Source organism: Macrobrachium nipponense, chromosome 11 (assembly GCF_015104395.2).
Source record: "Macrobrachium nipponense isolate FS-2020 chromosome 11, ASM1510439v2, whole genome shotgun sequence".
Taxonomy (NCBI): Eukaryota; Metazoa; Arthropoda; class Malacostraca; order Decapoda; family Palaemonidae; genus Macrobrachium; species Macrobrachium nipponense.
The window spans coordinates 95,925,987-95,939,712 of NC_061087.1; the positions used below are offsets into that span (position 1 = coordinate 95,925,987).

A 13,726-nucleotide genomic window follows, 5' to 3' on the forward strand; every position below is an offset into this window, starting at 1 on the left:
TTCCTTGTTTTTTTGTCTTTCCCATATATTGCGGTTCCCCCTTTCCCCCCCTTGATTCCTATTTTTTCTATCTGATCTATAAGTTTGGAACCTTTTTATTTGATCATCATTCCAGTCTCTTGGGAATACCAGGTTTCACTTATATTCATTATATCTATTTTCTTTTCAATTGGGTTAGTTCTTCTAAGTACTCTATTTTTCTTTTGAGTTACTCGTAACTCAAACCCTGCGCATTCAACACTATGATGGTTTTGCGTGTTTTCTCCTTCAGTTTAATATTGGTAGTAATAAGGATTTTCCCATGTCTCTTTCCTGTTCTGGTATGTTGTTCTTTTTTCATTTCCAGAAATTCTTGACATTAAAAAATCCAACTTTTCCATAATATTTGATCTTCCTTCATCATAATTATTCATTTGTGTCTGAATCTGCAATTTTCCTTTCTCCATTTCTGCAATATCCTCTTGCATAATAAATACAGTTATATCTCTTGAGTAGAATTTTTGGAGCTGATGCTTTGAAATTTTTGCTGACCACCTCTGCATATCTCGTTGGTGGCTTGCTTTTTTCTTTTACCTCATATTCTTTATTCTCTCTTATTTTGGATTTTATTACTTGGTTGGTTATTTATTTGATTATGATTCATGGCTACAGGGTGCATATATTTACATTTTTTGTCGAACTTACATCCTTTTCCTTCTTTTAGGTTTTTGCATATTTTTGGATGCAGATCTCTGCAATCATCCCCATAGAGAGAGAGAGAGAGAGAGAGAGAGAGAGAGAGAGAGAGAGAGAGAGAGAGAGAGAGAGAGAGAGAGAATAACTCCTTACGATCTCAATAGATTGAAATGAACGTCTGTAGGCAACACTTTTTTCCCCTCCCATAAATACATATATTTCTCCAGAGAAGAGAGAAAGAGAGGACTGTGCAATTATGTTTGTCTGTCTATCAATTCTTTTGCTGAGAGCGAGAGAGATAAAAGAATGAAGAAATAGAAACACCAAATGTATACCTTATGTAACATCCTGCATCAAATTTACCTTGAATTATTATCATATTACTGTATTAATCTTAGAGATTGTATTAATATAATTTCAAAGTAATCCTAAACATTAGTACCCTTAAAGATATATACTTACATACGTACTTATAACACTTGCAGCCAAGAAAGACAGTTACCACTATGACAAGTATCTTTATCTTGTGGAGAGAGAGAGAGAGAGAGAGAGAGAGAGGAGAGAGAGAGAGAGAGTTGTCCTTACAGTATTAAAAGAGTGAAATCGAATGATTTTTGTATTTAAAATACGTACTCACAAATGAATTTTGTAATTACAGTTATAGTATTATTATTGGAAAATTAGGTTAATGATAAAACTTATTACATGATATATATATAGATATATATATAGATATATATATATATATATATAGATATATATATATATAGATATATATATATCCAACTGTTTTTTGTCAGTTTGGTTTTGTAAATTAAGTACTAGTATATATATTTATATATACATTGTTCTAATTTTGACCACCAATAGTTGTTATTAGGTTAAAATTCCATTTATTAGTTGTAATCAATTTAAAGACTAAATTAAGCATTAAGAATTTTTGTCTGGATAGTCTTGCACATTTTCACTTGAAACCAACTGCCCCTTTGCTTTAACTGTTATCTTAATTCTCATTTGGCCACAACATTCTTTGCCCCTTTTTAAAATGTCTCCTTAAACAGATAAAATCTTTATGGAACACCATGAATTTTCTCCAAAACTAAAACAACAGTTACAAAAGCTAAATAAACTACACCCATTCAGTATACATTAACTAAATTTATAACTCATTCACTTAATAAGCAAATATTCAGTGCACAAACAGCAGTGAGAATCATATCTGTAAGAACGAAGATAAAAAACAGCACTGGAAAAACTGTGTTAAAGAGATTGCACCTGGAATTATACACAAAATATGAATAGTTTTACTTATATATTTCAGTAACTAGGGCTGCAAGAACCTACCCAAAACATCAAGGTAAACTGTCTATATACACAGTATAACAATGCCACATTAATTTCATGCATGCATAAAAAAATGTACTTACTTTACTCCTAAGGTCAATATGAGTTGCAATAACATTTTCTGACAGATGATTTGTGGTTTGATAAGGCAAAAATTCAACAAATCCCAAGAACTTGGCTAAAAGCCGCAAATTCAGTACCACAGAACGTGCCTCCATGTGAACCATGCTTTCAACTGGATCTGTAGAAATAAAAATTATGTACACATTGAGTACTATGTAAACTACTCACTGAATACAAGTAACTACATTAATTCAATAACTTCAGGTTTACATTAAAAATATTCTGAATTCCCTCATGGATCTCTGATTACCCAGAAAATTTCAGTGAAACAAAAATTTCAACAAACATTAGTATTTTTCACTCATGAATGTCTCATAACTTGAAGAATGAATTACAAGTGATGATATATAAATTTTTCCCCTAAACATAACTTGCCTCTTTCATCCTGTTCCACTACAATGAAGTCCTGTTCATTCAACCTAAGTATGTGAGAAATAAGAACATCCTTCAAGAACTGATTGAATGCTCCATGGGCTGCTATAATTATAAATTCCTTGAAGAACTCTTGTGAACCAGGAAAAGAAGGAGCTGGACATGGACCACCAAGTTTTGATGGAGTCACAAGTCTTTCATGTAACCTTTTGTACTTCTCTGGGTGCTGTTTTTTAAGCAAGGTAAGAAAGCCCAAATCTGGAAGGCAATAAAATCTATATGAAATGGCATTCATGAATTCATATCATTAGTAATGCAGTACTACCAGTAATTACGAAAGACCACTGAAACCCATTTCTGGACTTCATAGGTCTCTCCTAAAGATATGTTCCCACATAAGGTGAAATTTTGAGTTAGGTAAATTAAAACTGGGCAGCTTAAATGAGAGAAAAGACCAACATTAACAGATGAAAAGTAAAAGGTATTTATGGTAACAAATACATAACACACCCACATTGAAAGTATTAATAGTGGACCCCCCCCAATAGTTGGAATAACTATGAAAACGCTTAAAACAGTCTATTGTATTAGTTGAAACTCAAGAAAAACCCACTAACATTTTTTATACCTGTTTTTATTATTAGCTTTATCAAAAAAGTGCATTTTATAATGAAATTGATAAAAACACAGGAATTTATGGATATTTCTCATAAAAAAATACCGCGAATTGGCGACTTTCCTTCGAATAATGGGAAGATATGGTCCAGAGAGAAATCTGCGAATATGGGGGGTCCACATGATGTGATGGAAAACTAGCGATGGCATACATACTGACTATCCTAAAGAGAATAAAAAATCAAAATGAAGCGAAAGTTTCTTATAATTTAAATGATAAACCGTTAAAATGAGAAACATTAACTTACCTTCAGGATCTTGACTAGGATCAAATTGAACATCTTCTCCACGGCACATAGTAAGTAGCTGCAACTGGAATAATCGGGCAAAGTGAGCATAGTTAGTTGGGTCTGCTCTCATGGCCAGCAGGTGACGTATACGAGGACCAAGGGATTGGCTGAATGACCAACCTGGAGTAAGATGGTTTTCTTCCCATATTCGAATTATCTGAAACCAGGGTTAATCACAGTATGAATCGAATGGAAAAAATTCTGTGGTACTGAATTAACTCTGAGGAGAAGCTTACTTGAAAAATCTACAGTAAGAATAGTAAGCACGAGAGTTGTGGTCCATATGTATGTTGTAACAAAATATATCTAGTCTAGAATAATGGGTAATTTTGAAGAATCCTAATTAAGCAAAGAATTTTCAACCTTGTTAGAACCTATAAGAATGAAATCAAGGAATAATCAGATTACAAATCTACTAGGACTTGTTCTTCCCGAGTGGAAAAATTCCCGAACAATCACTTGAAAAAGACTAGCTCTTCTTACAAGTCATTTTATACTCATTCAGTGCTTTAAATTCTTAATACAAAACAAATAATCCTTTTTTTTAAACAAACTTGAGTTCTATCCTAATCAATTTAATCAATTTTGTTTTTCCATCATCCAACTTATCTTCTTCGATTCTGGTGTTTCATTCCTTATATATTCACTCTTCTCTGAGAATGGCAAGCAGTATATCTATTAATTTGATAAAATTCATGGTTTTGACAGTGCATGACAGTTTTCTTCAAATGACACATATATGATATCCCTGTGAAAACGAATAGAACTTGCACCCATTTCAGTGTCTGATGGAAAGGTTCGTTCCCATATTCAAGCCTCCAAGCCTTACACCTATTATTCCTCCTAACAGGTTAAATGATATATTTCTATTACCCAAGCTGAAAAAACTTGCACTTTACACAAACCCTCTTTATAATATAGAATTTCACAGATCTCTAGATGTGGAATATTGAAGTTAAAATGTTTCAAAGTTGAATAATGGCTTGTTCCATGGCTGTTCAACCACTGAGCCTTCAAATAAAAGAATTTCCTCTTTGTATAATACATATGGAAAAAAAAAGATATCTACCACATTTGCCCTTGCATAAGACATCTCTATTTTACAAGGTCATTTTGTAGAAAAGGACTACTTTAGTATGTTGCAACTTACACTTATTGAAAGAGATTTTAAAGTGATTTGTAGGGAAAAATGTTTGATTATGCATGAAATAGAATATTGTGAGAGTATACTGGAATAAAGTATGAAATCATAAGTAAATTTACACAACTGTTTGAAGGAAACTCAATGAAATTTACCATAAATAAAACAAATTTGTGTTACTTTCATAAGTTTGTTATTTATAATAAAACATAAGAAACAAGCAGAAATATCAGTCTGTTACTGGAAACTTACAAAAAATTGCTTACGATACATCAGCAGTTAGCCTGTCAGCCATTTGCAAAATCATAGTACCAGCCTGGTGGCCTGTAGAGGTAACGCATAAACATTTTTTATTTATGGTAAATTTAATTTACTAGTTTTCTTTAAAACTGAGTGTAAGTTTACATTATGGTTTTATACTTTATTTCAGTGACACAATTTCCTGTAATAATTACAGCTGTTTTTCAATGTTTTATTATTAGCAACAATTTTTGTGCTTACCCACTAGGCCTAGCCTACAGTGCTCGGTCTCCCATCCGTAACACTGCCACATTGGACACTAGGCAATTTGTTGGTACATTTACACACACAAAAAAAAAAGTGCATCTAATATGCCAGCAAATACAGTAATAGTTTTCTTTCATTACTCTCTCCCCTTCTAGATTCATTGTCTATTCTTTAATTATTTCCACGCTTGTTAAATTTCGTGAAGATGACATCCTAATACTATTCCTATTAGTATTACTTTCATACTTGATATACATTACCTCATTTCCTTCACATTGCCTAATACTACTAGGCAATGCTTCTTTTTAATTGACTTCATTGTTTTCATTATTACAGAATTTACTAATGTGGATGTCCAATTTCTATACTATACATAATAATCAGATACAGTACGATCTAAAATCCTGATAAATTATTAACAACCAAATTCAAACAACCTCGATGAATTTCTTAAAACTTACCTCATAAAATGAATCTCTTTGTTTTCGAAAGATGTGAAATGCCTGATCACAGGAGAAGTTTTGTCGATTATCTGTGTCTGACTGAAAAGAAACGCCACCAATTGGTGACTTGGGTTGCTGACTCAAGAGGGGTTCAGGAGGTGGATTTTCCAGAAACTTCATCAACTGTTTCTCTAAGTCTGTACAAAAGCACTGAATACGAGGATTTTCTGATAACAGAGTAATAGTTGTCCTGTCTAGAAGTTTGATTAGTTCTAACAAGTGAGAGAGGACTTTTGTAGAAAAGTAAACACAGTTATGCAAGTTTCCAAGATAAGATTCACTATCTTCATCACTGTCACTCTCCTCACTATCTAATACTCTTACTGTTAATAACTGAATCACATAGTATAACTCTACCATAATACTAGGCACCATATTACATAAAATGAGATCCGCATACACTTGGGCTATCACATCAAGGACGGCTTTCTTTGTCACCTGATCGAGAGTAGCTTCCTTGAATTCAGAAGGCTTTCCATTAGGTTTCTGCAAAGGAAGGTTAGGTGGTGTATCTTGACCACTACCTTTAAAATTATTGTCTTTGGATGCCACTTCCTGCCATTTCAGTCTCTCCTGTCGTAACATTTCCCGTTCTTCCTCCAGAGTTTTGCTTCCTTCTTCACTCACTGAATTGAAAGACGTACTAGGTGACTGACCCTGTGGGAAACCAAACATATTTTTTGAATTTTGGCCAAAGGGGTTTGATTTATTGGAACGAGAAGCTGACACTGGAGTGATGCGAGTTGGATTAATCCTTCGTTTTGGCTGTTTTTCCTGCTGTGGTACAGAGCCTACCACAGGAAAAGCATTCTCATCTGTAATATCAAGGGTCCCTGATGTCTGACGCACAATAACACTGTTGTTGTTAATCCTTGCACTGCTATCACGAGGCAATGGACTCCTCTTTTTAATTCCCTTCTTTGTATCACTTTGAAGAAAGTCTCCTAAACTTAGTCTCTGTTCACTAAACCTTTTCTCAGAGTTAAAATTCCCCCTTCCACCACGATCACCAGTTTCCTGACTTTGCCGCTTAACCCAAGAATTTCGTTCTCCGGAAGGATAATCAGGAGAAGTCAACTTGGGACTAGCATATCCTTGTTGATTTGGTGACTTAGTTCTATCTCCTGTTCCTTTAGGTGTAGAACAATAAAGGGTTTTGTTGAGACAAGAAGTCACAGCACTTCTGTTAACTGTCAACGGGTATTCTGCCTCACGTAGCAATTGCCCTACATCAGGGACACTTGTACTTTCTCCAAGTTTCCCATTCTGTAAAATAGATTAAAAACTATCAATTATTTGTTACAATTTCGTGCTTCTGCAATCCAATTAGGAAGAGTCTTACAGTAAATATGTACAGTATCCTTAAACTAAAATAGATTGAAACATTGAATATTTTGTCATATCACAGAAGACAATGCCTAATATAGGGAAGTGTGAAAAAAAAAAACAATACCTTGTCTGGAGACTCTAAAAACTTCAGTGTTTTTGCTCGTACCGACGTGTAGTTCTTTCGTGCACGACTTCTCACTCCAGGGTCTTTCCCTGGGGAGACGTACTTGATAGCACGTACCAAGCTGGAACATTTATTTGGAGTCAGACCACCTGTCAGTCCAATCTGCAGAATGCTGCATAAAAAAAGGATAATGTCAGACATAATAAATACTACACACCTGACCCTTGGTGAAAAAAAAAATTATGACTAGTTAATTTGGCATGCATCAGTGACCCTACAACTAAACCTTCTTTTGAAACAAAAAAACAAACTTTATCTCAAAATGACAATTTGTCCAAAATTGCATTTTTCCTAACTATACAAACCTGAGGTCCTTTTACAATAGGAAGGTACTAGCGGCAGCTGGATAGGTCGTAAGCTTTCGAACAAGGGGTTCGGTAGTTAACTGCTTGTCCGACAGGCGCGCGCGCGCGACTGGGAGGTAAACAAATCACTTTTGCTTTTGGCCCAAGCAAAAACTGCAGAGTGAGGGGTGGCATGAGGTGGGGCTATGTGTAAAAGGACCTCAGGTTTGTATAGTTAGGAAAAATGCAATTTTGGACAAATTGTCATTTGTTCCGACACGGCATACAAACCTTCGGTCCTTTTACAATAGGAAGACTCACTTCTTGGTGGGAGGAATCTGAGTCTTTTGTGAACAGACTGGTGTTCGCCCAACCTTGGAAAGTCTCCCTGGTCGTAAGAGCAGAGGGAGGGATCCAAGCCTCTGTCCGATTGATCGGGGTGTGCACCGCAGGATCAATGGTCAGAACCTCTGGACCGAGTACTAAAGAGAGAGGCAAGCGTATCTCTTCGTACCAGCAATGTAAGAACTTGTTCCTGTACAGGAGCAAATATAAAGTCATGGGTTTTTGACTCTTGTAGGCATCCACTTCCCCCCCCTTGTAGGAGGAAGTGGTGGATATTCTGCTCCTATCCCTAGTGAAAGGGATAGGATGGGGCTCTGTCATATAGCTCACCTGCATATCGTCCTCATCCAGCGTAGTGACGACCGTGGGCCCTCTGCCCACAGGTAGAGGAGGAGGAAAAGACGGGAAGAGGGAGCCAGTCACTCACTCATTCACACATCCATCCACACAGTCACACCAGGACTCGATGCTGTTTCAGCCTGCGAGGGTCTGGGTTTGCTACACAACTTGTTGAGCAGCCACCACGGGTCCCAAGGAAAATAAAAGGTATCCAAGGACCTGTGGGCAATATCCCGAAGGTAGAAGGACGTAAAGGTAGTCTGGTTAGACCAGACCCTGCCTTCAGGACCTGCGCCATGGAGAAGTTTCTTACGAAACGCCAACGAGGGGCCAATACTTCTGACTTCGTGAGCTCTCGGAGGGGACGTACGGATGTCGTCACTACCATCAGCCTCATACGCCCTCCTGATGACCTCACGCAGACAGAATGAAAGAGTGTTCTTGGATACTTCTTTCTTGGTTTTACCACCGGTGCTAACGAAGAGGCGTCGACACTCAGGGCCTGAGGTGTCGAGTTTTCTTCAGATAGCGCCGTAGCGCCCTCACAGGACAAAGCAGCAATCTCATCCGCATCATTATCGGTGAAGTCCATTAGGGAGGGAATCGTGAAGGACTCGAACCTGTCGTCAGGGACCGACGGTTTTCTGAGTCTTCGCAACGAAGTTCGGGACGAAATCGAGCGTCACAGATCCCCATCCCCTGGAGTGTCGTACATCATAGGAAAGACCATGAAGTTCCCCTACTCTCTTCGCCGATGCCAGGGCCAGCAAGAAGAGGTCTTGAGGGTCAGATCCCTGTCTGACGACTCTCGGAGTGGCTCGACGGCGTTCGAGTCAAACTCCTAAGGACGAGAGTCACATCCCACGCAGGGGGCCTGAGTTCCCTAGGTGGGCAAGACCTTTCGAAGCTCCTCATAAGCAAGGAGATCTCGAACGAGTTCGAGATGTCCAATCCCCTCAGTTTTTCAGGACGAGAGCCAGGGCGGCTCTGTATCCTTTGACTGTTGGGACTGAGAGGAGCTCTCTCCTCGGCGAAGAAAAACTAGGAAATCCGCTACCTGCTGAAGAGTGGCTCTGAGAGGAGATAGACCCCGTCTACGACACCAACCACAGAAGACGGCCCACTTCCCCTGGTACACAGCTGCAGAGGACTGACGGACGTTTCCAGCCATCTCTGTTGCTGCGCTACGAGAAAAGCCTCTCGTTCGCAAGAGATGGTGGATAACAGCCAGCCGTGAAGACGTAGGGACTGGACTGCTCGGTGGTTCCGCTCGACGTGTGGCTGGGCGAGAATGTTGTCCAAGGGGGAATCTCTCTCGGTTTCTCCTGCGAGAAGAGCCAGCAGGTCCGGATACCAAATGGCCTGTGGCCATTGGGAGCCACCAGGATCATCCTGAGATTCGGGTGACCAGTGCTCGACTGATCACCTGCGAATCAGGCTGAAACGGGGGGCAAAAGGCATAGACGAAGAGGTTTGTCCCACGGGTGTTGAAGGAGCGTCCTCTGCAGCTGCCCATTGGGGTCCGGCACGGCCGAGAGAAGAACACCTGGAGCTTCCTGGTGTGCCGGGTGGCGAACAGATCCACGACTGGTCGTCCCCCACAGGTCGAAGAGCCTTTCCGCCACGTCCTGGTGTAGAGACCACTCGGGTCCCTATCACCTGATCCCGACGCTGAGCGTGTCTGCTACTACATTTCCTCTTACTTGGAATGTAGCGTGCCGACAGCTCTATTGAGTGTGCCTCGCCCACTCGTGCACGCTGCCGAGTCAACTGGTACAACGGGAGAGACACTAGGCCCCCCTGTTTGTTTTGACGTAGGCCACTACCGTGGTGTTGTCGCACATCAACACCACTGAGTGTCCCATCAAGCGGTCCTGGAACTCTTGGAGAGCGAGGAACGCTGCCTTGAGTTCCAGTACATTGATGTGAAGGTGCTTGTCGTTCTCGTCCCACACTCCTGAAGTCAGCAACTCCTCCAGGTGTGCGCCCCATCCCTCGGTCGATGCGTCTGAGAACAGCTGCATGTCCGGGGGGGGAGTGCGCAGAGGCCACTCCTCTTAAGAGGTTCCTGTCGTCCAGCCACCAGGCTAGGTACTGCCTCACCTCCGGTGTCAGTGACACTGGAAAGCTTGGGGGATCCGTCGCCTGTGACCAACTCTCCTTTAGTCTCCACTGAAGAGACCGCAGGTGAAGACGCCCGTGACGGACGGGATAACTTCTCGAAGTGACGACAGGTGTCCGATCACGACTTGCCATCGCTGAGCTACCTGTTCCTGCCGAGACAGGAACTGGTTGGCTGCCTCCCTGAATCTGCTGATCCGCGAGTCTGCGGGGAAGACTCGCCCTGCTACAGTGTCGATCAGCATACCCAGGTACTTCATCCTCTGCTTGGGCTCGAGATCGGACTTTTCGAAGTTCACAACGATCCCCAGATCGCGACAGAACTCGCGACACGTCGATCCCTGTCCTGTAGCAACTGCGAGCGGGAGCTCGCCAGGACTAACCAATCGTCGAGATACCTCATCAGACGTATCCCGTGCGAATGGGCCCAAGCAGACACCAGAGTGAACACTCGCGTGAACACCTGTGGGGCGGTTGAGAGACCGAAGCAAAGTGCCCCTGAACTGGTACACCGTCCCGTCGAGGATGAAGCGGAGGTACTTTCTGGAGGACTGATGAATGGGTATTTGGAAATACGCATATCCTTCAAGTCCACTGAAAGCATGAAATCGTTCTCCCTGATGGAGTCGAGCACTGAACGTGCCGTCTCCATCGGAACCGGGTCTGGCGAACAAACGGTTCAGAGGAGAGAGATCTATCACCGGGCCGCCAGCCTCCCGTAGACTTTTCCACCAGGAAGAGTCGACTGTAAAAGCCCGGTGACTGATCCGTGACGATTTCTACAGCTCTCTTGCTCAGCATGGTCTTGATCTCCTGTCTCAATGCTACGTCCTTCGATGACCCTGGAACGTACGACTGCTGTTGGACCGGGTTGGAGGTGAGGGTGGCCGAGATTCGAAGGGTAATAGATATCCCTCCCGAAGGACATCTACAATCCAGGTCTCGGCGCCGTAGCGCTGCCAAGTTGCCCAATGGCTGGCCAGGCACCCCCCCACTTCCGGCAGCAGGTGAGGGGGAACGCCGTCCCTAGCGTTTCCATTTTCCCCCCTTTCTTCGACTTCTTCCCAGAGCCTCCACGGGAGGAGGAGGGCTGGAGGAGGGCTGGTTACGGCTCCCCTTTGTAGAAGTCGAAGAAGACAGAGTCTTTGTTTCCCCGGGGCTTCGACGCAGCTACCGTCTTAGCCACCGAGGAAGCGCTAGCCGAGCTCTTTGACTTGGCCGCAGTCCGAGGCTGCCCAGAAGCCTTCGAGACTGCCTGGTGAACCATACAGGTCCACTGTCGTCAGTGCGCCGTCTGTCCACCGCAGCGTCCACCATCTCTCCTGGGAAGAGACGTGGAACTCCGTAAAGGTCCGTTGCCGAATTCCCAAGACCCAACGCCGCTTTCACTTGCAAACCCGGTCCGCCCTGGAAACCCGAGTAAGGACAGCGTCCCTACGTCGGAGAACCAGGTTGGCCCACAGGTTCACCGTCTGGTGGGCAAGGAAGGAGATGGCTCTTCCCCAGACTGGCAAAGTCTCCTAAAGGCCGAGTCATCTTCGGGAGGGAAATTCCCCCGGAGTTTGGCTGCGACCTTAGATACTGTGAGGGACCACAGATCTAACCAGGAGACGGCCTGGAAAGCTGCCATGGCAGTAGATTCCAGGCCGAGTGCCTCTTGCTGCGAAACGAACCATAGGTTCTCGGACAAGGAGCTGCTGCAGAGACACACCGGAGTCAGCCTGGCTAACTCCGGGTTCACCTGTTTGGGCGATCGGATCGGGTCCTCAGATGGCACGTAAAAACGCCGCTGTCCGCAGCAGAGAGGTGGAAGCAGCTTGCTCGACCTGCCAGACTTGAGAGAACCGTCTTGCCCGGAGACAAGCGGATTCTACCTGGTCCAGCACTGAGTCGGCAAGCTCGGAACGCGGCAAACCCACCGTCGGTCTGGGTTCCCTCTTCGGGCCCCAGAACGACTCGAGCCGGGACGTGGGCTCGGATGGTGGGAGCGGCGATCTTCCGCGAGGTCGTTGTGCTGACGAATCAGCGCAATAACCTCGGCAAAGTTCCTATGGATCCTCAGGAGTGACTGCGTCCTGCGGAGTCGGACCATCCAGTCCCTCAAACAGGAGCATCTCCCGAGACCCTCCTCCCTCGAGGGGAGGAACAGCGACAGACCCCTACTCTCGGTCTCCTCCAGCCACTTGTGCATACGACCTGGCTGGTCCGAGAACCGTGCCTGGTACGTAGGAACGACGTGGTGGGATCCTGAGGGGCGCCCCCTCACGATCACTCCTCAATACCTCGCCCTCCCGGGTTTAACCCGAGGAGGTTGAAGGTATGGGAGAGGCAGACCTGACGCTCCCTCCTCGCTCGCTGGCAGAACCAGTGGGCTTGGAAGACTGCAGGCGATCGTCAACCCGCGGTGGCGATCGAGCTGCAGGCCTAGTCGAGCCGTCTCGCTGTGGAGAACGGCTGGACCGAGAACAGCGGCCCCGGTCTCGTGTGTCAGAGGAGCTGGTGCTGGTTGCCGTACCCGATCGCTCTCTGTGAGAGTGACGGTCAGGCGACCGGCGAGCTCCACTGTCACGGTGAGACCGGTGCGTATCCTCACGGCACGTCACGTCGCTGGTACCAGCCGTGGCTGGCGCCGGCGAACGGGGGAACGGGGGGCCTCTTCCCAGCCTCAGCCCGTGGCCGTCATGGACCGTCACGTCCGTAGGGTAGCCAGCTGCTCGCCGCGAGAGCGAGAGCTGGTTCTTGGTGAGAGTCGCGTGAGCGGCTGTCACCAGTCTTCCGCTCCGTGCCGTGAACCTGACGCTGAGCTGGCTCAGAGGTCTGGTTCCTAGCTGCACGGTCGCTGGTAGGCGACCGTACACTCGGTACCTCTCCGCGAACGAGAGGCCGAGACGGAATCCATGGCTGGCTGTGGTCGAACCACTAACAGCAGGTGAGGAAGTGCCGGTGTTAGCCGGCACTCCTCTGGTCCCCGTAGTCTTCTTCCTTGCGGAAGAAGAGACGGGTCCTGCCCCCGAAGGAGCAGGGTGACCAGCGGAAGAACCCCCCGTCTCACCAGAGCGAGACGGGCCCTTAGAAGTTCCCGAAGGAGACTTCTTAGGGGGGGGGGAGGGGGGGGAGGCGACCTTCTTCTTCTTAGGCGGGGGAGCCTTAGATTAAGAAGAAGGGGGAAGAGGCGGCAGACGACGACGACGACGAAGAAGACGATGAAGACGACGACGACACCTTTCCTCCTCTTCTTCTTCTTCTTCGTCAACCTCCTCAGGACCGATGTCAGATCTGTCATCCAGAGCGGAGCCGGGGCTGCTGTTGCCGAAGCAACAGGGCCCGGACGACACCATGTCGAGAACAGATCAGCATCGGGAGCAGCGGTGCCAGGAACAGGAACAACGTCAGCAGGTGCAGGCATCACAGGAACAGCAGTGGAGACGGCAGGAGCAGGTACAGGAACGGCAGCAGTGGTCGGTAACGTCACGTCCGTGAACAGCGGCTGGGCA

The 13,726-nt window shown here is 44.7% G+C and overlaps 1 protein-coding gene across 1 annotated transcript in view; it reads right to left on the minus strand.

Moving 5' to 3' along the window:
- The window catches only part of LOC135207610 (codanin-1-like), a gene marked incomplete at its 3' end in the record, with an annotated part of 75,931 nt that overhangs the window by 18,778 nt on the left and 43,427 nt on the right, over positions 1-13,726 (minus strand). The window contains 5 exon segments of the mRNA XM_064239477.1: positions 2,103-2,260; positions 2,518-2,772; positions 3,438-3,636; positions 5,589-6,896; positions 7,084-7,255. Of these exon segments, the coding sequence (XP_064095547.1) occupies positions 2,103-2,260; positions 2,518-2,772; positions 3,438-3,636; positions 5,589-6,896; positions 7,084-7,255 (2,092 nt within the window).